The sequence below is a fragment of the Oncorhynchus keta genome, chromosome 9 (assembly GCF_023373465.1).
Source record: "Oncorhynchus keta strain PuntledgeMale-10-30-2019 chromosome 9, Oket_V2, whole genome shotgun sequence".
Taxonomy (NCBI): Eukaryota; Metazoa; Chordata; class Actinopteri; order Salmoniformes; family Salmonidae; genus Oncorhynchus; species Oncorhynchus keta.
In genome coordinates, this window is record NC_068429.1 from 40,080,187 (window position 1) to 40,106,294 (window position 26,108).

General features: G+C 42.2%; 2 protein-coding genes across 3 annotated transcripts; one reads left to right on the plus strand and one right to left on the minus strand.

Moving 5' to 3' along the window:
* Nucleotides 1-2,631: 2,631 nt before the first annotated feature.
* LOC118387776 (ubiquitin-conjugating enzyme E2 L3) lies at nt 2,632-10,851 on the minus strand. 2 transcript variants are annotated; one of them, XM_035776474.2, is made up of 4 exons: nt 10,711-10,851; nt 4,204-4,299; nt 3,847-4,033; nt 2,632-3,532 (listed from the first exon to the last, which is right to left on the minus strand). In XM_035776474.2, exons 1-4 carry the CDS (start codon nt 10,834-10,836, stop codon nt 3,378-3,380), a joined length of 564 nt encoding a protein of 187 aa, XP_035632367.1. In that variant the 5' UTR covers nt 10,837-10,851; the 3' UTR covers nt 2,632-3,377. The 2 variants fall into 2 exon arrangements, with proteins under 2 accessions (XP_035632367.1, XP_035632368.1); XM_035776475.2 differs by lacking the exon at nt 10,711-10,851 and adding an exon at nt 6,069-6,230.
* A 1,034-nt stretch (nt 10,852-11,885) lies between these two features.
* Nucleotides 11,886-25,182, plus strand: LOC118387777 (hypermethylated in cancer 2 protein-like). Its single transcript, XM_035776476.2, has 3 exons — nt 11,886-11,972; nt 17,697-17,925; nt 18,142-25,182. Exons 2-3 carry the CDS (start codon nt 17,707-17,709, stop codon nt 19,594-19,596), a joined length of 1,674 nt encoding a protein of 557 aa, XP_035632369.1. The 5' UTR covers nt 11,886-11,972; nt 17,697-17,706; the 3' UTR covers nt 19,597-25,182.
* Nucleotides 25,183-26,108: the final 926 nt, after the last annotated feature.

The window sequence follows — 26,108 nt, forward strand, 5'->3', positions numbered from 1 at the left end:
CTCATTCTCGGACTCGGCTCACTTTCCAAGGCGATATTACAGCGTGTTCCTTTACTCCTCCTGCTAACTTCACTACCTCACTAAGAGTTAAAACACCTTAGCAATTAACAACTGACTTGGACTTTCCATAACGTGTCCATACATGTCATTGGACTTTTCATGTGCAATGGCATCGATGATTCACTTCCTGTGAAGTTGACTGTACATGGCTGTGTTACGGATGGAAGTCTGGCGTGTGGCGGAAGTCACTCTGGAGAAGTGCTAAAGTACTAAATGTGAAATATTTACAGTTCTAGTCACACCGGTGTATCTGTCTCCCAGCAGCTGATCTGCCATAATAGGTTTACTGCAGTAACAGTGTTTAACACTGAGTTAAGCACTTCTAGAGGTCAGTGAGAGGAACAGACAGGAAGAAGCACGGCAGAAGCCCAATTCCATCAACGGGAAACTACCAGCAGAATTCACACAGATGTCTCTCATTTAACCTTTCTTCATCCGGGTTATTCTCAATGAGATAAAATACAAAAACCCAGACAAGAATGGAAGCATCATCAGTGCCAAAACGTCTGTCTGTCTCAAAGGGTTGGCTCTGTTTTGTCTGTATAGTACAGGGAGGGTAATTGGGCTTCTTGGAGCAGCTTAGTGACGTGGAGCTAATCAGCTAATCGCTGCCTGCTGTACTTACACACTAAAGAGGGTTAGTATGAGCAGGGCCAGGGGACCAAAGAAACAGAAGGCATTAAGTGTACATATTTATTGCACGTGGGAAAAGACCAGAGGGCCCGCTGGACATAGCGTGACTGAGAGGGCAGGGGCCAGTGGGTTTGTGTGTGTGTGTGTGTGTAGGTGTGAGAGGGTATGTGTTAGAGAGGAAACTGAATCTGGTCTGTGTATTTTTAGCAGTGGTCTACGTGCTGGCCACTAGACTTCTGTGTAATGCCAAAAAGGAGACACTAGAAGTTTGAGAGAGGAGGGTTGTAGGTCCGTCTCATGGGAGATGTGGTATGATTCAGACGAGCAACAGGACAGCAACCGTTTAGGCTACATGCAACGTCACGTCTTCATTTCGAGGCCTGCCCACCCCACTATTGCTTATGTTCAGTACAGCTATAAAACATTGTAGCATGGGATCTAGATTACACAATGAAAATAAATAATATCAGAACAGCCACTAAGCTCTACTAAGACTTGAATTTCCATTTGGACAATTCACATAACCCGCCCAATAGTCAAGTTATATAAGATTACATCAGTATAACAGTGTGGTACTGCCTGTAATAAATGTATTTCCCATAACCATGTCCTCAGTCACAGGTCATTGTTAGCAGCAGGAGCGAGCAGTTACCTCACCGACGCTCCAACATCTATTGGCCTATTAGAGAGGTGTTGAGGACCATGGGAAACGGAGTCCGTACTGCAGAGACAATCCAATACAACAAGAGTTCATACATGTTTGAGGTAATCGGTCTAAGCAAGGCCCTGTGCAGAATCACTGATCTACAAATCATTTTGCACCTCAACTATCAGCTCCCTCTGTGATCAAGATTAGTGCAGTGTTTTGCTCAGACCGATCTCTTTGGACACACCGATTATTTATAATTTAATGGTAGACTTCACAGTTTATATATGGGTAGAGACCATATACCGTCTATGGTAGACTGTCCACAGGCCACAGCATAAGACCAGAGACCTTCGGATATGGAGTCAATTTCTATTGTAGAGAAGTATTGCCCTCTAGTGGCGAAAAGTGACATACACTGGTCTCAATACACTAATGTATGCATTTCATTGGCACCGAGCCCTAACCAATACAATATTGGTCTTAACCAATAACGTAAATAACGCAGTGACGTATATAAACCCTGGATTTCTGACGCTATTTATTGGCCACTGACAGGCTTTGAAGCCACCAGTCGGACATATTGCCTCACCGCAGAAGGCGCAGATCTCCATAAGAACGAAAGGAATTCTACAGTATTTTAAATAAATGTTAAGGACAAAATTACAAGTATTTCTTTTGTTGTTGTTTTGTAGTAGGGACCGTAACATTAGTAATATCCATAACATTTCATACATACGTTTAGCTCACACAATTTTAAAGTGTGCATTAAGGTGGCTGTAGTAGAATAAACATGGTAAAAATAAATATAAACATGAATGCGTTTCTAGAGCTTCCAAAATATTTCCCACAATGGCGGGTCCAGTGTAATTTACACCCTCATGGCAGCTACTGTTCTACTGGTACTGGTCTGCTGGTTGTTGCATGTCTAAATGACTAAACTTCTACCACCATCATTCACAAATCACTTTTTATGCCAAATAACTACTCATGTGATTAAGATTGGTGAATTTGTGCAGTGCCTTGCTGGTTGGGGCAGAGACTGACGAGCAGTTTCAATGGGAACGGGGTGTCAAACGTTATTTCTTGACCTAAATCTCCTAACCCTCTACAACAACAAAAAAGAGAGTAACTTCTGATCATAGCTGTACTCCTCTAGTCAGAACCTTGAAGAGGCCAGTGAGCAATGGCATGAAGAGCAGTACTTCCTGTCACATGGACAAACCGTCTGCTAGGTAGACAACATATGAACAAAACATTTCATCGTAACCTCTCAAAGAAACAAAAGCAAGTTCAGTCAAACACTTTTTTTTCCCTTTTATATAACATCTGGACCATTGAATTGGTGACAAACTGATGTTTTATGGTAAACTTAAAAGCTAGTTCCACAGAGTAAAGTGCAACATAGGCAAAAAAAGAGAAGAAAGAAATATAAAATAAACATTTCGCCACACCTGAACCTTGATGCTTTAAGTGTTTTTTTTATCATTTTGTTGCTTTTGGGGTTGATTTTTTCCTGTTACATATTTTAGTGAGGGGAAGGAGTGAGATGAAAAGAGTTAACAATCAGACCACAAGTTGAGCATTTACCAAATAGTTTTCAAAACACTTGATCATCTTTATACAGAGGTCTGCACCAGCACTTCTGTGTACAAATTGAGCATAACATTTCCATCTAGATCTTTCTTTCCGTTGTATTTGTTTTGTTCCCTCTTTAACAAGCTGCTCTCTTGGGCCCAATTCCGACATTTTTATAATTTAAGAAATCAGTAGAAAGTTAGTAACAGCCACAAGCTGACACCCAGAGGTGACCAACTTGCCTGATTCACGACACAGTCCTGTTGCCAGGGAGAAGTGGAGCTGAGATATATCGCCCCAGGAGGAGGGGGGCTAGAAGGATGTGTGTACGTGTGTGGGGGCATTTTCAGGAGATTGGGTAAGAGCAGGGAGGGGTGTAGGGGGGTTTTGGAAGGGGGGAGGAGTAGATAGAGGAGGCCGGGGGTGTGGGATAGGAAGAGGGAGTCACACGTTTGCGTTCTCAGTCCACAGGTCGTTTTTCTCCATGTTTCTTTGTAAACTCTTCTGCGTTCTTAAAGAATTTTTTACGGTCCTTAGAGTATTCCTCTGCTAGGTCTGCCCTGAGAGGATGCTCTGGCTGGGGGTCGTTGACCAGCGCAATCAGGGACTGGATCACTGCAGGGAGACAAGCAGAACAGAAGAGGAGACTAAGAATTATGTAAAAATGGAGGATGACGTCATGTAGACCAGGTGAAACAGATGAGAAAGACATTGAAATCCATAACCACGTAGAGGTTGCAGGATGGAAACCTCACCAGCCAAATAGACAGGAGCCTCCGAGGGAGAGGAGACTGGAGGGTTAGGGTACAAGGCGGCATTTCAATGAGAAATTACAAAGAACTGCAACAATAACTACTACTTAAAAAGTTATGAGAAGGAACCACTGTCTATTGTCTTTGTCTGAGTGTGCGTGCGTCTTTACGCCGTACCTTGGTCAGTTTTAGTGGCTGGTTTCCAGTTCTCTGCACTGATCACAGGCAGACACACCTGTCCCTTCTCGTCGATGTTGGGGTGGTAGATCTTGGTCTTGAACGTGATCTTGGGGGGCTTGAAGGGGTACTCTGCTGGGAAGATGATCTCGATTCTGAAAGCACCTTTATCGTATGGAGGGTTGTCCTTTTAGAGGGGAGAGAGACAATGACGTTTGGTTAAAAGGTGAGCTGATGTCCTACTGAACATGCCATAGCAACAAAGGAATTGCAATATCGCAGAGTGCCTTGGTCCTCCTTGTTATTATGGTCATGTTCATGTCTGTCCGGAGACAAGAGTAGTAAATGGTGACTTACTGGAACAATGAGGCCTTGCCAAGTCAAAATATTTGATTCATCCACTTGAATGTTACGAAAATTTTTCATTCCAGACTTGCGGATTTCATCAAGTTCCTGAAAAAGAGGATGAATACATCATGAGCAAGTTCCCCTGTACAGTTAGTTAATCATAACCATTACAGGAAGCAGAAAGGTTTTTTATCAAACAAGAGATAAAGAACTGATAAAAACATGTTTCTGTGTTGGCTGAGTCCTAGTAACCACTAAACAACCTGTGCCCTATAGGTCAAAAACAACAGAATGACTACAGACACAAAAACACAGGGTGACATACAGAACTATAAACAAACGGGGCGACATACGGAACTACTCACACAGGGTGGCAGGTAGCCTAGCGGTTAGGGCATTGGGCCTGTAACCGAAAGGTCGCTGGTTTGAATACCCGAGCCGACAAGGCACTAAACCCTAATTTGTCCCAAATTTCAGTGAATTAAAAAAAAATGTTTTATTGTCATACAAATAAAAGACTGGATGACTAAAAATACTAGGGATTAACATATATGTTAATATATCAACTGTCAGTCTCATCCCTGGAACCAAGCAGCCACACCCCTTCTCAACCAGGAAGTGATCCAGTGCATTCTCACACTGATCTCACTACAGAACACTGCCTTCTGCCACACCAGAGGACTGATTCATAAATCCCACCTTTCACTGGAAATTATGAGTTTGGGGGTATTGTTATAGTGACAAGGACCTTACAGTTAACACACCCATACATATTAGAATTAAACATGTGCACAGCTTCCTGATTTCATGTATTATCAAATCAGAGCGCAAATGTAGCCTTATTCTATGTTGCTCTGGATAAGACCACTGCTACAGGATTACAATGCAAACGACTGTCAAACTAAGAAGTGTGGAGTTCAAAACATTGTATTTATTCTGGTTGACTTGATGGGGAATGTTTACTAGGAGTACTTATCCTAGGCTGGGTCAAATGGTGGCTGACAAATGCAAGGGAAAAGATAAATGCCAATTATGATAAGGCCGGGTTGTTGACACACAGTGTTGAGAACATGATTTAAACCCGGTGTTACCTCGAATATTGAGGTCGAATGAATGAAATTAAACTAAGTTAACTAGCTAGCTTAACGGTACTTGGCAGCCGCATGCTCAATTTCACTTTCGATTCACTAGACTACTCAAAACAATTCAAAGCTAAGAAACCAAATCACAGGAAGTGGGTTTGGCTGTTTACCGGTAGCTACATCATAACGTTAGCAAGATTGTATATACATCGGGTTAACGTTAGCTGGTCAGCTTCCTCGCCTCGGTTTCACATTGAGAAAATAAACTTGCTAGGTAACACTAACCCGAATTGCTAACTCGCTAGCTAGCGCAACGAACCACACTGCTAACGACCTATGTAACTGTTGTGCGTAGCTAGCTAGCACCATTAACTCCCTGCTAAATTAGTATTAAGCTAGCTACAATACGTAGCTAGCTAAAGTTTTTGTGCCGAAGATCCAAAATGTTCAAGCGCGATTATCACCCAACTGATGACACCATACTGAATTGAATCTTAATTTATGATGACACTTGTTTAACCTTGTTAATCAATTTAGATTAACAAAACGTTTAAATCGAATCTAGCCTATTAATATGCCGGTGCTAACATGACCAAAAAACAACTGCTGGTTAGCTTAGCATACTAACGTCATTTTCCGCCTACCGAGTTTCATGAGGTTTCTGACACTGTGAGGCTAAATAAAACAAATTTAACGACACATTTAATTTTATCTGAGATTTGGGAGTCCTAATGTTTTACTTTCTTTAACCTAACAAGAGAAAATCCTAATTGGATTGATCAGGAAATATACCTTGTGCAGCCTCCTGCTCGCCGCCATCGTGGAATTACTGTCTGTACCCAGAATACACAGCGATATCCAAATGTTGGCTCTTACTGTCTCCTCTGTACAGTGTAGTGTGTACGCACGCACTCTTTCCGAATGAAAAACAACACTGTACTTGTTGGAGTGCACGGCTACTTTGATTTTAGTATATTTATCCGGAAGTCATTTTGTCAAATGAGAGTATTCGTCCATTTATTTAGGCTATTTTGGGAGAATCCTAAACATGGGCCACAATTTCTCACTTGATTGAAATAGTAAAAGGGTATTCATCTGAGGCAATATAACATCTGAAAACACACTGGTAGCAGGTTGATGTTGAAATAAAAAGATAAGATCATGTTACAAAATACATTACAATGGTTTCAATGCCATGCCCCCTGGTGAGCCTAATCAATAACACATTCTGAAGCTACAAGAATACCAGTGTGCTGGAGTTTATTTTTCAAATAATTTGTTTATGCACCAGGAACAATATAAGGTGTACAAATAATCAAACTTTTGCTTTATAGCTATTGAATAGCCTACTAACTACCATGATATGGTATACTGTAGGTTCAATACCTAAAAGTTGCTTGGCAGATTTAAACTGAAGTAGATGTTATAAAAGTGTATACTGTGTCCTCTAGAGGGAATACTAGTCCATGTAGAACATGTAATCAGTTAAATCTAATCTAATTTTTGTTTACTGTAATGGGTTATGTTACCAGCAAAACTATTGTATCAGATTACAGACACTTTTGAAAAACTAGATGATTACTTCTTGGATTACTTTTAAATTCAGAAAGGTATTTTTGCAGAAAATAAAATACATTATGACACCTTTCCGTTTTATCAATGACATTCAATTCAGCATTGGAAAAAGGTGGCAGTTCATGTTGGCTCCATCTGCTTTATCTGATGAAAGTAATCAGATTATGTTACTGAGTTTGGGTAATCCAAAAGTTGTGTTACTAATTACGATTTTGGACAGGTAACTAGTAACTAACAGAGACGCGGGAAGTTGTTCTTGATAAATCCTTCTCATGTTATTGATTACATTTAGAAAGTAACACACACACACACACACACACAGTACGTGACAGTATTTAAAGATTAAGTGGCACGTCTCCTCTTTTCACCTCGTCTTCCTGTGACCCACTCTTCATACGGATAGATGGAGAGAGGTGTCCATTAGTTACAATGAGTTGTCTAATTTATTTATCTTTCTGCTCCTTGTCACTTGTATAAGCATTACAGTTGAACTCATAATCAGAATGCATTTATTAACAATGGCTTTTAAACCACAACTTTTCCATGATTTATTAACCCTGTCAATTTCTTGTCAAAATGTTTCTTTAAAATGTATATTTAAGAGGTCCACTAATTTGGGTGCTCTTTTTATCTCACACGAAATGTCATATTGACAATCAAATATTGGCAACGTAATCATTATTGGCACAGTCATAATCAATAAGACATGTCAAGGGATGAAATAATACTGAGCCTTCATGTCAGCAAGCTGTAAGACATGAAAGAATTGAAGTCCATTCTCTGACAGAGACATTATGTAACCCAGTGGTTCCCAACCTTTTTCAGTTAATGTACCACCAAGTACATTTTGCTCTGCCCAGAGTACCCCTGAAGTTCCCCCTCACATGCATTTTACCAGGGGAGGCAGGGTAGCCTGGTGGTTAGAGTGTTGGACTAGTAACCGGAAGGTGGTCCTTCTGTAGCTCAGTTGGTAGAGCATGGCGCTTGTAACGCCAGGGTAGTGGGTTCAATTCCCGGGACCACCCATACGTAGAATGTATGCACACATGACACATGACATATATATATATTACTGTAAGTTGCTTTGGATAAAAGCGTCTGCTAAATGGCATATATATATAAGTTCAAACCCACGAGCTGACGAGGTACAAAATCTGTCATTCTGCCCCAGAACACTGTTCCTAGGCAGTCATTGAAAATAAGAATTTGTTCTTAACGGACTTGCCTAGTTAAATAAAGGTTAAATAAAATACCAGTAAACCTATGGTCTCATGAGTCTTCTCAAGTACACCTGGTTGGGAAACACTGATGTAACATATAATCAGCCTGCACCACACCCTTTATTCACCAGTGCTTTAACTCATCAAGGAGCTATGCTTGACTTGGATGCCGGTTCTGTTTACATTTAGGTGCAGGAGCTCCACAATACTTTTGAGCTAATATTATATCAAGAGGAACAGGAGCTCAAGCAGTAGAACATTTGAGGTGCCAAGACTCAGCTCCGGTGAGCTCCTGCCCAAGTCAAGCACCCTCAAGGAGCCTGTTTCAACAAGCAAAGGATATTTCAGTTCGTACAATGCCAGGGGGCAGGGGCCCATACATACAGTGTGGCAGAGGCAGTTGTTATCTTTGTCGATTCTGGTCAACTTATCCGGCTTGTATCCTGGTTGTTCAGGTTAAACTGACACACAAAACTTTTTCCCTTGGGCACTTCTGTGCATCAGCAGCTGGTCTGGCAGGGCTAAGGAGAGGCTTTTCTCCTCTCTCCCCTTTCAGTTTGCTTTTATTTAAATTTGGGTCAAGGGGTTAGGGTTCCCATTACCATTCACCTGTCTGCAGGAAATTATGCTGGCAGCACAATCACAGATTTATTTTTGTCAAAATAAGAGTCCCCCTACAAATAAATGCTAATCTTTGTGGATGTCAGTTTTTTGCACTCCAGTGCAATAGAACTGTTTTTTTTTACAGCATGGCAACAATCTTTTAAAAAAGATGTATGGATAATTTGCCATACTTTTATATTTATAACAGCATTTCTTTAGAAAGTTTACACCAGTATGTAGTATGTTGAAAGCTAGTGTGTAGGCTACATGTATATGTAAAGAAATACACTTAATAAAATATAAATATATTTAGGAAATTCTCTATGTCCAGTATGAAGGAAGTTAGAGGTAGTTTTGCGAGCCAATGCTAACTAACATTAAGGCAATGACTGGGGGTCGATGGGTATCTGCTAGTCCCACAGCATGCTCGCAGATCGCACAATGACTGGAAGTCCAGGGGTAACGCTAGTTAGCATCTTTTTTCAAACTGCACGCAGATATACAATTGGTATCTACAAGTTCATCTGACACTGGGGGAGTAAAGAATCCCTTTAAACATTCTGTCAGATACGGATTTAACTATCTAGCTACTTAGTCGTTTAATTTCTACTTGCCATCAAAACCATTTCAACAGCAGAATATCAGAAAAATACTTATCTTACTCATGAAATATATAATATTACAAAAGCAGAAGGTAATGATAGTGCAACTTAACTCTGATCGCGTCTGGCTAAGGACTGACAAAAAAAATATCCTCAGTAAGACTTGATGACAAGCTATTTTGAATAGTGAATGAAAATCATTAAACATTTGGAGAGATGAGGTTATCTGACAGCAACGATATAATAATATAAATGTATGTAACTAAAGTAATTTGATCAAATGTAACTGAGAACAAAGTAAGTTACTTGAGTAAGAGTACAGCCCACAGAAAGTAACTAAACAAGTACTCGTTCCTCCAAAAATGACTTAAGTACATGTAAAGACTTACTTGTAGGGCGTTACTACCCACCTCTGATTGTGGCCTATGGAATGGGTGTGGTAAAAGGCCAGCAACACTCCATATTATTCAGTGCCGTATGAAATTACACAATATATAGATTCTATAGAACCTACGGAGTATTGTAATTTAAGAAAATGGCCATAATATATCTGGCGCTAATAGAGCTCTCCAATTTCTAGTCCTAAAACCCGGAAATAAGTTACCACTGGTTTGTTCAGCCATCCCCATGGGAAAAATGAACTGGGAAAGAATAGGGTTTTGGAATAAACGCGAAAACAAGGTCTGAGGTTAACACAGGCTTAGGAGATTTTATACGTTTTGTTCTATGAGATAATAGCAGTCAGTTAACATAACTTTTATTAATCATAAAGCGTTTATGTGATTTGTTTTTTATTATGACATAAATTCTTCAAAATTCACAAAGTGCCGTAAAGCTGTTGAATATGAGCTCATAGAACAAAACGTACACGACCTCCTAAACCTGTGTTTACCACAGAGCATATTTTCAGTGTTTATCCAAAAACCCTGCAGAAATTCTAATATTTTTCCACATAGGCTTCGTCCGACGAACCATGACGGAGTTAGTGCCTACAAAAAGACGCCATTATTATTTCTCTATGTATATGTAGCTGACCACGCCATGACAATTATCTACGCGCTTCTATGTTGCAGAAGTCAGCATGTTGTTGTGACTCTGGATGGCCAGATTGCTAGCAAGAATGACAAGAAACTGCCATGTGGGAAATCTTATTTGGCTCCTTTCAGCTTGTTCATGATACCATCTATTGTTTTGAGGTGTTTTTGACTGTTGGGGTTTGTTGCTAAGCAACCGACAATTTCTTTTCGAATCTTATTTTTTTTAAATTGTATTTTTATTGTTGTTTTATTTACAAACAAATATCAACAAACAAAAGAGGAATAGTTACATGCAAACAAGCATACATACAAACTATTGACATTGCCAAGATTCATAAACAAACCAATCATATTCATAACCAACAAGTGAACGACAGTGTTTCACCGTATTACTTACCCGCCAGTGTTGTGATTGGCTGTGATATTGCTCTTGATTTCTCCGACTGGAGCGGTATCTGTTGTCATTCTGGGAAAGCTGTTCTGACTTTGTGGCTGGGTTATCTAGTGGAAATCGCCCTATCATTTCCTGGTTGCTAAAATTTACACCGTTCGCTCAATTTCCGTTTATGTGACAAAACAAGCACTGAATAATAATAGGGGATCGTTGTATCATCTAAATCACCATCGAAAATATATTTTCAATGACAAAAAAATTGGTTTATAGAGCTGTACAAAAGAAAAAGTATTGTTCCACCAGCTTCGAACAGCAGTTTTGGTCCATCCAGTTTCAAACAGCTGAGCCTAAAAATAATATTTTTTGTTATTGAAAATATATTTCACAGCGATTTAGATTGGTAGAATGATTCACTATACCAGGGGTACTCAATAGCTATTTGAGAAGGTCTAGTCACACAAATGTTTTAGGTGGCAAAGGTCCGAATGGATAACATAGTAACAAACCCCCACTCACACGCCTCTTGTTTCTCGGAGAGAAAATTGTGCATTTTCAAAGCTAATTCTAGACATTTTGCATTGCAGCAGTTTTTCTTCTTCTTCTGTTTTAAGCGAATTTCCTGCAATTCTACACATTGTTCCATGTCTTATGTGTGTTTATATGATACCAGGGATTGAAGCCCGTCCGTATTGACTCCGTTATGGGTCCAGATCCTGTCCGCCAGTTGAGTATGGGGGCCCTACACTATTCAATGCTTATTTTCTCACATAAACTGAAATTGACAAACAGTGTTAAGCAAGGATAGGCAACTGGTTAGTCTCCATACCAGAAGGGGTCTCAATTTACTGTGCAATTTCAACATTTGGTTGTCCACTCAATTGGGGATTGGTAAATTAGTCTATTGGCCAGCTATCTAAACTTGTAGTTAGCATTGTCCAATTACTGACAGGGGTGGGAATTGCATGAAATTAGTTATAGAACTGACCCACGCTATGCAGACCCACGAGCCACTGCGGCCCCACATGATGAGTTCCGTTTTTTTTGTGGGCCCCACCCCCATCAAAGCTGCCAATCCCTGGTGTGGAGTTATCCACCTTCCAATATTTTGAAATTCAGGCGTTTATTTTGAAGGTTTCCTCATTACCATAGAAAAGTGACGTCATCGCCAGTACTGCTAGCAGAATAGTAGTGGGGGAGTGCGAACTGAGGGTAGTGAGGTAGGAGAGAGGATGGTAAATTAAAAACGCGATCATCGATGAATTAAGGTAAATCTATATAATTTTTTTCAGTTCCTCGCATGATTTGTGATGCAACTTGGTGTGTGTAGTCGTGTTCAAGGAGTTTGCACTACGTTGTTTGAAGAAATAGCAGAAACACCTACAATTTGGCTCGTAGCATATGCCCAGAGGGGTCTCCCAGTGTGTAGCCAAAGTCAGAGCTAGTATTACCAGCTTGGCAACCACCTCAATACCTGCACTCCTTTTAACCCGTGGATTGCTGCCTTTGGTTTATTTTTCACATCTTTGGAATAAGATAAATAACTGTATGATGTAATAAACTTATAATAAACAAAAATATGAACTGAAATCTGATGCAGGGCAGGCGCAGCAATGTAGGTTAATTGAATAAAAGGCATTGTTGGATTCCTTCCTTCGCCCTACCCCTTCAGCGCGTAGACCATTATCTCTTTTGTGGTAGACGAGTATCGCCCATTTAATGTTTTTTTTCCTCCTCTTATTTCTCTCAACTGTGTGTCATTGAATCCGATATTTTAAATCATGGGATAGAAACACTGGTTTACAATCGCTTGTGTGATGATGGATACTGCAGTGAATTTAAATGTTTCTCCAATATGTGAGGAACGTCAGGCTTTCGCAACATTATAAACAATACTAATGATTTGACGTTTTACTGCGCAGGTTAGACCAAAATTCATCAGAATTCAAACAAAATAGTGTAAATAGCTCAAATAAAAACATGCTTATGGGGATGTTGTTATTCATTTGTTTATTGTGGTTTTTCAAATTCATTTTCTGATATCTGCCACAATCTCTTAGAGTATTTCCTGCTGTTTAATTTCAATTCGTCAAAATTATTTGATTCCTGAAAAATATATAATAAAACATAATGGTTGTTTACATCAGGTAGTACAACTGTCTTATCCTATCCTAACACAAAATAGGCCTACGGTTATTTTACTCCAATGTTTGTTTTGTTGCCATTTCAGTCTGTAAACAAACAATGTCTGGGAATATGTTTAAAACGGTGATGTTAAATCAATTTTATGCTTGGTCTTTGAGTTTTAGTGGTTACATTTCCTCAGCCCTCAGTTTTATACCAAGTGGTAGGGATGCTGTTTGTCTGAAACACAAACTCAGGATTGTGGCTGTAAAAACCTACTATCCTTTTTTTGGTTTAACCGAATGAACACAAACATGGACGAAACAAAGTTCCCTTCCCATAATATCTGGAAAATCTATGTATAAAACGATTCTTACACCTAATTATGTTAGGAGTTCGCATGTGTTTAGTAATAATTAAGTTAGCTAGTTAGGAGGGATCATGCGTGATGGACTAACCTTGGGGTGGCCTTTCCAGGAACACTGTGTAAACCTGGATCAGTAAGAGTCACACTGGGGACATCGTTTTGAGCCAGGTTAATAACTCTGTGGCTAACAGGGTTCTCGCTAATCTGTGACCTGATCTGCTCAGGCCAACTCTACTCCGTATTGGCACTCTGGTAGGAAGGTTATTGGTAATGCCACTTTGTATGTAAAGGACGAAAAGCGAGTTATTCTCTGGCTCAAGTGGGGATACAGGCTGAGGACAGAGTAAGTTTCACACATCCCCCATGTGCTGTACTTACTGTGGCAGTCTCATTTCAGGTATCAGTGATTAATGCAATCAAGCCCCCTCCCTTCTCACTCACCAGGTGGCCCGAAGGTGGAGTGGAACATAACATTAACATGACACGAACCACTATGAACCAGAACGTCAGTTTCTGGTTTTAATAAACTCTGTCAACATTAACACTGAGGACGTTTGACGATCAGAGGCTGGTCATATTTAGAAAATGTCAACAATGTATGCTCACATTGTCTTGCTCACTTCAAATACCTCTCTCTACCTCTAGTGTGTGTGTGTGTGTGTGTGTGTGTGTGTGTGTGTGTGGGTGTGGGTGTGGGTTTTAGCCCAGCAATTAAACGTTGACCCTGCTGCTATCTTAGACCAGGTCTCTCTTGCAAAATAGATTTTTATCTCAATGAGACTAACCTCAGGTTATGTTGAATTGATTGGGTTTGGTACTGATTAGGATTAGACCCCTGGTAGTTTTCTGGGACAAGGGTGGCTGACTTCAGTTCTAAACAAATCTCCTGTAGAAAACAGTGTATTTAAGTTAACAAGCATTAAGGAGAGTATATAAAGTGGGCCGGCTCAGATGATCAATATTCTACAGGTTTTTACCAGAGGGCCAAGCTGCTTTTGCTCTGACATGCCTAAAACCCAGCTAAATGACCAGATCTTGTGATTTACTGACAGTGATCTCTGCCAGGAAGTCAAGATGAAACACTGGACAAATGAACAGGACACAGGCTAACACAACACAGGAAAAAACAGAAAACAGGTTAGAACAGACACAGGCTAGGCTCGAACACAGGCCAAACCAGAACACAAGACTAGAACAGTTAGAGAACAATGTAGGTTAACTGAACCTACATTGAAATGTAGTAGTCTTCTTAAATAGGCATGCTGATCAGAAGCTAGCAGGGCAAACTCATTGATGCTGCAGGTCAGGCGCCCTCTCCGAACCAGACCACCTGGTTATATGGCCTGCTCTCTGTTCTCTTTCTTCCAGACTGTGGTTACAGCCTGTTTTATGTAAGTCTATGGTTCTCTCTTTTGAAGCGATGAGGTTGTTTTTGAGCAGGCAGGGGAGGAGGGGGGCAGAAGGGGCCTGTAAGGTCCATAAAAGGACCCTCAGCATCTTATCACAATCGGTGTGTTGTGCAGTCGTTAGATAGACAGATTACCCAAACGTCTCTTTTTCCCAGTGTGTATTTTAGGAGGGGGGCGTGGGTTGTGTGATACTGCATCGATGTATGGCAAGACAGATGGGATGTGTTGTTATCAGTAGTACTATTTCTAACTTTGTATCTCCCTGGTTTAAAAGCAAAAATTACCCCCGGGGTGCTGCCACTTGTACAGATGTAGGGCAACGGATTGGTGGAGATGGAAGATCAGAACTGAAGAGTAGTTCGGTCTTAAGTTTTGCCGAAGCTCAGTACCTTCATTAGAACTACTGTAAAATGGTCCAATCCAATTGAAAATGAGGGTGGGTGGCATTTCAATCATAGAAATAGAATGGACCCATCCCTTCAGATCAATTTAGTTGGTACAGGTAGTGTCCCCTGCTAAGACAGTATGCTCTGATACTTTTTGTGTAGGTTCGCGTCCCATACACAACATCCTTTTTTGTTTTTCTAATTTAAAAAATCTCCTACTGGTGCTAGTGTCAAATAACGCATATGTGACGAAGTGGATGACTATAATAATGCATCCAAAATGTTGTACATTTTAAGTGTACACATCTATTTAATAAACATGATTATTAGCAGTTTTTTTGTCCACGAGGTGGGAGAAAGATGTTGTTCCTCATTAAATGTGTTCTTAATCTTCATTTTCAAGGTGTTGGCTGCACTTCCCTTTGCAACACACTAACAACACACTGGCAGCTTCATTAAATAGTACCCGCAAAATACCAGTCTCAACGTCAACAGTGAAGAGGCGACTCCGGGATGCTGGCCTGTAAATAAAAAGCCATATCTCAGACTGGCCAATAAAAAGAAAAGATTAAGATGGGCAAAATAACAGACACTGGACAGAGGAACTCTGCCTAGAAGGCCAGCATCGTGGAGTCGCCTCTTCACTGTTGACGTTGAGACTGGTATTTTGCGGGTACTATTTAATGAAGCTGCCATTTGAGGACTTGTGAGGCGTCTATTTCTCAAACTAGACACTCTAATGTACTTGTCCTCTTGCTCAGTTGTGCACGGGGGCCTCCCACTCCTCTTTCTATTCTGGTTAGAGCCAGTTTGTGCTGTTCTGTGAAGGGAGTAGTACACAGCGTTGTACGAGATCTTCAGTTTCTTGGCAATTTCTCGCATGGAATAGCCATCATTTCTCAGAACAAGAATTGTCAGGCATATGTGTATAGGTGGCAGGGAAGTCAGGCGCAGGAGAGTCAAACGGAGTGTAAAATGGAGTCTTTTAATAATGTCCTAGTAACATGCTCCATAACACTAAACAGGAAAAGAACATAAACAAAATATGGGTACGAAGACCCGACGCGCACCTATACAACAAACAACACTACACTGACAATAAACAATCTCTGACAAAGACATGAGGGGAAACAGAGGGTTAAATACACAACAGGTAATGAATGGGATTGAAAACAGGTGTGTGGGAAGACAAGACAAAACCAATGGAAAATGAAAAAAGGATCAATGATGGCTAGAAGACCGGTGACGTCGAACGCCGAGCACCGCCCGAACAAGGAGAGGCAACGACTTCGGGAGAAGTCGTGACAAGAATAGACTGACGAGTTTCAGAAGGAAGTTCTTTGTTTCTGGCCATTTTGAGCCTGTAATCAAACCCACGAATGCTGATGCTCCAGATACTCAACTAGTCTAAAGAAGGCTAGTTTTATTGCTTCTTTAATCAGAACAACAGTTTTCAGCTGTGCTAACGTAATTGCAAAAAGGTTTTCTAATGATCAATTAGCCTTTTAAAATGATAAACTTGGATTAGTTAACACAACATGCCATTGGAACACAGGAGTGATGGTTGCTGATAATGGGCCTATGTAGATATTCCATTTGAAAAAATCAGCCGTTTCCAGCTACAATAGTCATTTACAACAACAACAATGTCTACACTGTATTTCTGATCAATTTAAGTTATTTTCATGGACAGAAAATATGCTTTTCTTTCAAAAACAAGGACATTTCTAAGTGACCCCAAACTTTTGAACAGTAGTGTGTGTGTGTATATATGTATGTATGTGTTTATATATATATATATATATATATATATATATATATATATTATATGTCCATGCTAAAAATGTGTTGTTAAGGCTGTGATTTCTGGCCAAACCCATGGAAAAGGCGCCTTAGAAAACATCTAGCAGAAAAATTCTTAGAAGGTATTACCAGTACATCAAAACACAATAATGTTGAAGTCAAGACCCCTGCCAACTAATATTAATATTTCGTTTTCCAGAAATTAGTTTCCTTCTGTAAGTTTAAGAAATATTGCCTCGTGTCTTGTCAATCTGTTACCAAAATCCCACATCTTTATGATATTTTATCCCGCGTGAGGAGGGAGGAAGGTTCAAAGAAGTGAAGGCAGACCTATCAGTTAGTTATAGTGTTTTTACTGATCATTTGGTTTATGATTCATTAAAAGGCCAGTGCAGTTATTCCCTGTTTAAAAAAAAAAGACATTTCCACACTATGAGGTCAAAATAGCACTCTGAAATTGTGAAAATAATGCCCTTGAAATACTGGGAATTTCAGTCTGTTCTGGTGGGGTGGAACTTTTGGCCCACATCATGGTGTAGGTACACTGGCATGTGCATGTATGGCTTTATGCTTTGATAATGAACAGACTGATAGATCTCATTCCTCAGAATCTAATGCTGCCAGAGGAGCTACAATGCGCTTCTCCTTCTCCGCTTGCTAGTATGTTGTTTGGGCTTATGTGAAGAAACCACTGCGATGGTTGCAGGGAGAGCAGAGAGGTGTTAAGTATGTGGCCATTTGTGGGCGATCCTGGGCATTGCAAGAATTTCAGGAACACATTTGGGCCTGCAGGACTTTAAATTAGTCTAGGAATATCAGTGGTTGGATTCTTTGAGTTCTCAGAACGGAGTAACTGACATCTCCCTATTTCCTCCTCCTCCCTCCCATGTGTGTTAACCAAAGTGTGTGTGAGATGGAGCAGCAAAACCATTTCAAGCAGCTGTTGCTGCAGCTCAACCAGCAGCGAGCCAAAGGGTACCTGTGTGATGTCATCATCGTGGTGGAGAATGCGCTGTTCCGCGCCCATAAGAACGTCCTGGCGGCCAGCAGCGTCTACTTCAAGTCGCTGGTCCCCCACGATAACCTGATCAACCTGGACACGGAGATGGTCAGCCCCTCCGTCTTCAGACAGGTGGGTCACCTGACAGGCAGCATCTCACTGACCGTAGGCACATATACACAGATATATTTGTGTTGGACTCTGTCATTCATCAATTTAGATTCCACATCAATCGTTGAAAAGCTCAGCTGTTTTATTTGTATTCTGATATCAACTTGCTGTGAAACAAATTGCTCATTGGAAAAATATAAACATTTCACTCGCTACCCCCCACCCCCTCTCCTCTAGGTATTGGACTTCATCTATACAGGTCGTCTGTCCAGTTCTGACTCTGTCAGTGACCACAGTGTCTCGTCCCTCCTGACCGCCGCCTCCTACCTCCAGCTGACCGAACTAGCTGCTCTCTGTCGGAGGAAGCTCAAACACAACGGACAGACCCCCTCCAGCTCCAACAAGTTGACCACCTCCTCCACCTCCCCAACCCCCAATGGACACACCCCTGGCCCCCTCCGCCTCTCCTCCACCCCCCCCAGAGCAACCCCCAGCCACCATAACAACCATTCAGGGTCCAGGAAGGGCAACCTGAGGAGCCAGAGATGGGGCCAGGAGGGGAGGCTGAGAGAGGATCTCTCTGAGGAGGAGGTGTTTATTTCGGGCTCGCGGTGTGCTTCCCTCAGCCCCTCTGGAGGAAGTCGAGTTAATGGGCTGGCTCTAGGACTGGACCTGTCCAAGAGGAGTCCATCAGGAAGCACCGCCACAGAGGAAGTGTCCCCCAGCAGTCTCCCCCAAAGCTCCTCCCCCCACTCCTCATCTGTTTCTCCCACTCCTCCCACCAAGGCAGAGCCTAGGGAGAACCAGAGGCAGCTTCCAAATACCTCCACAGACCTCTTGCCTAGAGCCCCTTGCAAGAGACCCCGACCCCACAGAGAGGCCACCAACCTGGGAGAGACAGGCAAGGCACTGCACAAGGGCCTAGTGAAGAAACCAGGGGCCCCAGGGCACAAAAAGCTGGTCAGAGGGGATAGAGTGACCCCAGAGCTGGAGGATGGGGAGGTGGATGGAGAGGAGAATGGCCAGGACCAGAGTGAAGAGAGTGGGCACAGTGGGAGTGAGGGAGGAGGAGGAGGAGGAGCTGGAGGTAAGAGAAATGGGAACACCAACTATATCTACCGTCAGCCCCAGCCAGGGTTTGAGCCAGGCGTGGGGGACAATCTGTACGTCTGCATCCCCTGTGGGAAAGGCTTCCCCAGCTCCGAGCAGCTTAACGCCCACGTCGACACACACACCCAGGATGAAATCTACCTCGAAGAAGAGGAGGAAGAGGAGGAGGGTGGTGGATACCGGAAGGACGAAGACCCCGACATCTATGCATCACGGGGGGTGGAGCCTGGCGCTGACGAACCTCGGCATCGTTGCACAGTCTGCAGTAAGACCTGCAAGGACGCGGTGTCGCTAAGGGAACACGAGAAGAGCCATTGGCTGAACCGGCCGTTCCCCTGTAACATCTGTGGCAAGTTGTTCACCCAGCGAGGCACCATGACCCGCCACATGAGGAGCCACCTGGGCCTCAAGCCCTTCGCCTGCGAGGAGTGCGGCATGCGCTTCACACGCCAGTACCGCCTCGCCGAGCACATGCGGGTCCACTCGGGGGAGAAGCCCTACGAGTGCCAGCTGTGTGGCGGAAAGTTCACCCAGCAACGCAACCTCCTCAGCCATCTAAAGATGCACACCTCGCCCTCATAGAGGACACTTCACCATGGTTACTGCAGCTGGAACACAGCTATCTGGGCTCTATTAGTCTGTCTGCCTCATCTTCAGATGCTATCTGGGCTCTATTAGTCTGTCTGCCTCATCTTCAGATGCTATCTGGTGTTGCTGTTACCCATAGTACCTCCTCACCCTTGTAAACACACCTGGGTTCTACCTCAACTTTAGAAACTCACCTTGAAATGAATGACCCCACCTTTATAACCACTCCTCCTGAGTAACTCTGCTCCTTTACTTTATCTCAACCTCTTAACAACCTTCACCCATACCTCAAATCAACCATCACCCATACCTCAACCTCAGAACAACCATCACCCATACCTCAACCTCTTAACAACCTTCACCCATACCTCAAATCAACCATCACCCATACCTCAACCTCATAACAACCTTCACCCATACCTCAAATCAACCATCACCCATACCTCAACCTCATAACAACCTTCACCCATACCTCAACCTCATAACCTTCACCCATACCTCAACCTCATAACCATCACTCATACCTCAACCTCATAACAACCATCACCCATACCTCAACCTCATAACAACCTTCACCCATACCTCAACCTCATAACAACCTTCACCCATACCTCAACCTCATAACCTTCACCCATACCTCAACCTCATAACCATCACTCATACCTCAACCTCATAACAACCATCACCCATACCTCAACCTCATAACAACCATCACCCATACCTCAACCTCATATCAACCATCACCCGTACCTCAACAACTGAACAACCATCACCCATAGCCTCACCCATGACAACTGTTCCTCTGACTTGCCTCAACCCCATCTTACTAATACCAACCATTACGTCATTGTCAGAACCCCATCTTACTAATACCAACCATTACATCACCCTCAGAACCCCATCTTACTAATACCAACCATTACATCACCCTCAGAACCCCATCTTACTAATACCAACCATTACATCACCCTCAGAACCCCATCTTACTAATACCAACCATTACTTCACCCTCAGAACCCCATCTTACTAATACCAACCATTACATCACCCTCAGAACCCCATCTTACTAATACCAACCATTACATCACCCTCAGAACCCCATCTTACTAATACCAACCATTACTTCACCCTCAGAACCCCATCTTACTAATACCAACCATTACATCACCCTCAGAACCCCATTTTACTAATGCCAACCATTACGTCACCCTCAGAACCCCATTTTACTAATACCAACCATTACATCACCCTCAGAATCCCATCATAAAATCCACATAGCCAGCCAGCCAGCCAGATGTACTGGCCATCTCAGGGTTAACACACCACACCTCGCCATCTGCCAAAGACTCCTTCCCATCCCAGGTGGCTCAAATGTGTTTTGATGATAGCTTTTAGCATCCAACCAAACTAGTCCTCAGTTCTGTGCCTCCAGGCTGCTGTAGCTGTCTCTCGCTGGTCAATGTGTGACCTCAATGCCTCTACTACCTCATTATAAGACACATACTGGACCCCAGGCATGACTGGCTAACAGTCAGTAGTAATACTTTGTTCTCCAGCTAGATGGAACAGGTTAGTCAGCCTACCCTCTGTGTATATAATAATACATGTTCACCTCCACATACACAGCCTGTTTGAAACTTGCCGTTATTAGAAATTGATCAGGGGTATTCTTAACGCAATGATGTTTACTTTACTGTTGGTTTACAGGTCAGGGTTTGTATTTTATGTGAAGTCTTGAAAAAGACAAACTTGGGGGGGTTAAATGTTTTGAGAACTTATTGCTACGCTTTTGTGAATGTTTAAACTGGGTATTTCTACTTTAGGCCTGGGAGGGGTGGGGATATTTTCTGTGAGGCATCATACTCTGGTGGTACTGTTGTGTTTTGTGTGTAGTGTTTTTTTTCTTTAAAGGGCTGGTCTACTGAGACAGGTGGCCAGTATCCCTGTATTAAGTTTGCTTTTGGTTTTCAACAAGTTCCTCCTATCTCTTAAAGAGATTCTCCGGTACTTTTGTATACTTTTTTAGCTAGTAGTTCTAAAAGTCATGCTCACCAGCCAAAAGTGGTCGCTGAAAAATGCTTACTACGTCACTGTATGTGCAGATATGCTCCCCACGTCATTGCTCTCTTGCTCTGCTGTGTGTGCATCTTGCTAGCTGTCACTCAAATGGCGAGGGACTGAAGCTCATTGGCTAGAACTCGAATTGCAAGCGGGCTGGCCCACATGGGAGAAAATGTAGGGAAAATGGCAAAGCACAGTTTCCAGAAAAACAGTTGCGTTTCAAACTAGGGTTTTCGTGGCAAATTGAGGTAAAATAGTATTTCTGCTCATAGATTACGCATGCATGAACTACATATTGACACATCCAGCCCAAAGCTGGAGATTTAAAAAACACTTAGCCAAAGTTCCAGAGCATGTCTTTAATGCTGTGAGGAGAGCATAGATTTCTGGACCGTGTATTACTAGTGTATAAGAGCTGAAAGAGCTGAAACTGCTACGAGATTGTATGTTGAAATCCAAAGAGAACGAATACAAAACCAACAAACTTAACAACCAAAGTGTTTCAGTGTCAACGTGAAGTTGTACCCATGTTATTATGTCTACGGTATAGTCCACTCCTAGTTCCACACAGACAGCCATGTGGTTGGAATTACCAATGTTGATTTTGGACCAACCTCCACTTCATGGTCTTACATTATCTTTACTCTGTCCTCAGGAGGACTACATTTACATGTCATTTCAGACCAAAAATCCAAGACTGTTGTAATGACTCTGTTTTGGACTAGTATTTAAATCCTCTTTCCTCCCATGTTTATCGCTCAATTGTTGAATGAAAGTCATTTTTACACCAGAAACATGTATATTACTCCTCAACTCAGGAACCGTCGCTGTCAGCGTCTGGCATCTATACAGTCCATATCAACACTCTCTGGTTGTTTTGGTCGAGGCATTTAAGAATGTATGTAATATGTCGACAAGTGAAATGAAAGAGAGCCGAGAGAAACACGTTTGAGCCGTGACAGGGATACTTCTGACTCATATCTTCAGGGAGTGTTTGTTGTGTTGTCAAACAGTCTGCACTGTCAAATGTCTGTGCGGAAAGCATAAACACTAGCTTCCTACACAAGAGATTTTTTTTTTTACAGGGAGAGGGGTGGTGATTATCTTCTTTCAAATAACCGCGTGATGAAATATCAATTTGACTATTTTAGCTCTTGAATGTTATATCAGCATGCATTTGGTCAACAAAACCTTTATCTAGTAAGATTGTTCTATTTGTCTGTTGCTGTCCCTCTGTTTAGGAAGTTGTTGCAGAAACTTAGTGTTGATGTCTATTGATTATTCACGAATGTATTTATTAGTTGGATCCTGTTTTAAGCCTCTTTATGATAACTCAGTGGATGATAGTCATGGGCTTTGCTACTTACGTTCCTGCTCACCCAGAAAAAAATATGTTAAGTAGCTGCACCGTCAGCGTCTCTGCTGCTGAACGCGAGCGGATTGACTAGCAAGGAAACGAGCGGTGTTGCGCTAGCTTAGTTCATTCAATTCATCAGTTCTTGATCTGTCCTCGGCTGCTAATGATGTGATAATAGCCTCCTAGTCAGTTCACCAATGACGACAAGGCATATTGAATGAATGGTAGACCTGAACTGAGAAGGAAGATTGATTAATTAAGTCAAGGATGGAGATCTGAAACAAGCTTGTATAGGATAGGGGCGGCAGCTGGCCTAGTGGTTCGAGTTTTGAGCCGGTAACCGAAAGGTTGCTGGATCGAATCCCCGAGCCGACGAGGTAAAAATCAGTCATTCTGCCCTTGAACAAGGCAGTTAACCCACAGTTAACCCACCTGAACAAGACCGTTAACCCACTGTTCATTGTAAATAAGAACTTGTTCTTAACTGACTTGCCTTGTTAAATTAAGGTTACATTTAAAAATATATAGGCCTTGTTCAGGTGTTCCATGATTATTCCATTTACAGTAGACTAGGTCTACTACATTGCATCTAGTAATTGAACTAGGCCTATTCAGAATTTGATGCCCCCCCCCCCCAAAAAAAAAACCTTGGACACCAACTTACATTTTCACTATACTATCCATATAATGACAGCTGATAGAATAATCATTACCCCTAAATTGAACCTATTAGAAATGTTACAAAGTAATTGAGAACCACTCAAAATTCAGTCAGGATCAACTACTGCGTTGGCTACATTGTATTGATATAATTTAATTCTCTTAAGTTTCAGAAAATTGCAGTTTTTCAAAAAAGCTAAACGCTCCAACTTTCAGATGGGGTCACCTCCCCCTTACCTGACCTTAGGCCTACATTAACACCTCCTTGTCAGAAAATTCTAGGGAGATCCCTGGTTTGTAAATTAAACTTCTTAGCCAAAACCAAGCACCGATGAGTCTATAGCCTACCATTCGTACCGAGGCAGTCTTCTGCCAACGTCATAATCAGGCAACAAAACAAAAGGTACATTTGTCTCGGATCTGAGCGTGGTGTCGCACACGAGCCGTCGTGGGGTCCAGGGGCATCGCTGTCTCGCTGAAGTGGAACTCGTAAAGATTCTCCAAGGTCGGCAGGTCTGGGCTAAGTTAACCCCAAACAACTTGATGACTACATTGTGAGAGTGCCATAGTATGATATCTTTGGTGAAATGTCCCTTTTTAAAACATGAAATAGCCATAAACCACGTCAAGCTCCGAGCCCAAGACACTGGAGACGGGGGGAATTTAATGTACTGCTCCTGAGGCGTTTGATGTGTTTTATACCACTTTTATCCCAAAGTAAGAAGAATACAAAGATGACATGTTATTACTGTGCTGCATTGTTTCCTGTGCTGCATTGTTTCCTGTGCTGCATTGTTTCCTGTGCTGCATTGTTTCCTGTGCTGCATTGTTTCCTGTGCTGCATTGTTTCCTGTGCTGCATTGTTTTGTTTTTTTTGTTTTGTTTTTTGAGAATGTGATCTGTGTTTTATTGTCATGTCATCTGTTTTATATGCTAGTTTATCCATTGGAATGGGAACCCCAACTCGTGGTAGACACTATGTATTGTATCCTACAGAAAGCATTGTTTTTTTTCCCAAAGCAACTTCTGTTGAAGGCTGGTATTGTTACTAGTACAGAGATGCTTCTTGTTTAATCTCTACCAGAAAACCAAAGGTGTCTATGGCAGCTTTAATATGTACGTAGTAGTCACACATGCCACTACAAATCCAAACCAAGCCACGAATGAATCCACCCAAAAGCAATGTAATTCCTAAGACTACTGGGCTAAAACCATGTCAAAGCTGCATCTATGTATTCATTTACTTATGTCTGTTTTTGTAGAACAAGTTTCTCTGTTCTACAAAATATTTGCTCAATTATATTTTCTGTCTTAATTGAACATGCTTGCAGACAACTCCAAAGTTGTTTTAATTCCTCAGTTTGTGTTCAGGAGTTTCTTTATCCGTGTGGCTCACACACTGCACCGTCACATGATTCAGAATCCACTGGTCAACCTCTTAATGTACAGATATGGGAATGTAATCTAATAACAATATTTTAATTAAACTTGATTAGAAAGAACTGAATGATTCTTTTGTTTTTTTTGTGTGGTGTGTCGGGGGGCTTCACTGGTCACTGGTGGATATTATGGGGGAGGGGATGGGTTCAGACTCGGGAGGGGGCTGTTCCAGTTGGGCATGGTTGAAGAGTCGAGTGTGGGGAGGGGCATGGGGCAACGTCTACCATCTGTACGACGGTCTATTGTGCCCAAGTCAAATAGGCTTTCCTTCAATCCTTCAACAGACTGACTCCTTCTGTCTCTCTCTCTGCCCCCCTCCTAGTTCAGTTATCACAACGGTGAGGATTGGAATTGGAGAATTGGTCTGAAGATAGTTGTACACTCCAAAGCTTCATTAGACATTTTCAGTGGGAAGCATAGCAGTCCTTTTGGTCATAGCCTGCCTGTGTTTGTCTGTGTATGTGGTAACCTGTACACCCCACTTACTCCCCCAACACACTTAAACACACACCCTAGCCCCTGGGGGAGCGGAGCGGTTGATAATGTGAGGCCCATGTAAAGCCCCTCCCCTCCTGGTGTCACATGCCAGTTGACCCTTAAAGGGGTCAAGGTCCAACACAATAGACTGCATTTTTATTCAATCCCCTCCCTCCTCCCTCCCTATGTCCTCCTTTCATGGCCACCGCGCCCAAATATGGCAGCAGGCAGGGATACATAATTAGATGCGTTTCAATCTGAGGGTGGACGTGAAGGGATTTGCATTTTGGAGGGGCAGGTTGAAGGTGGACTGGTGTTGCTGAGCCCGAGACAGTGTTCATTTTGGAGGGGCAGGTTGAAGGTGGACTGGTGTTGCTGAGCCCGAGACAGTGTTCATTTTGGAGGGGCAGGTTGAAGGTGGACTGGTGTTGCTGAGCCCGAGACAGTGTTCATTTTGGAGGGGCAGGTTGAAGGTGGACTGGTGTTGCTGAGCCCGAGACAGTGTTCATTT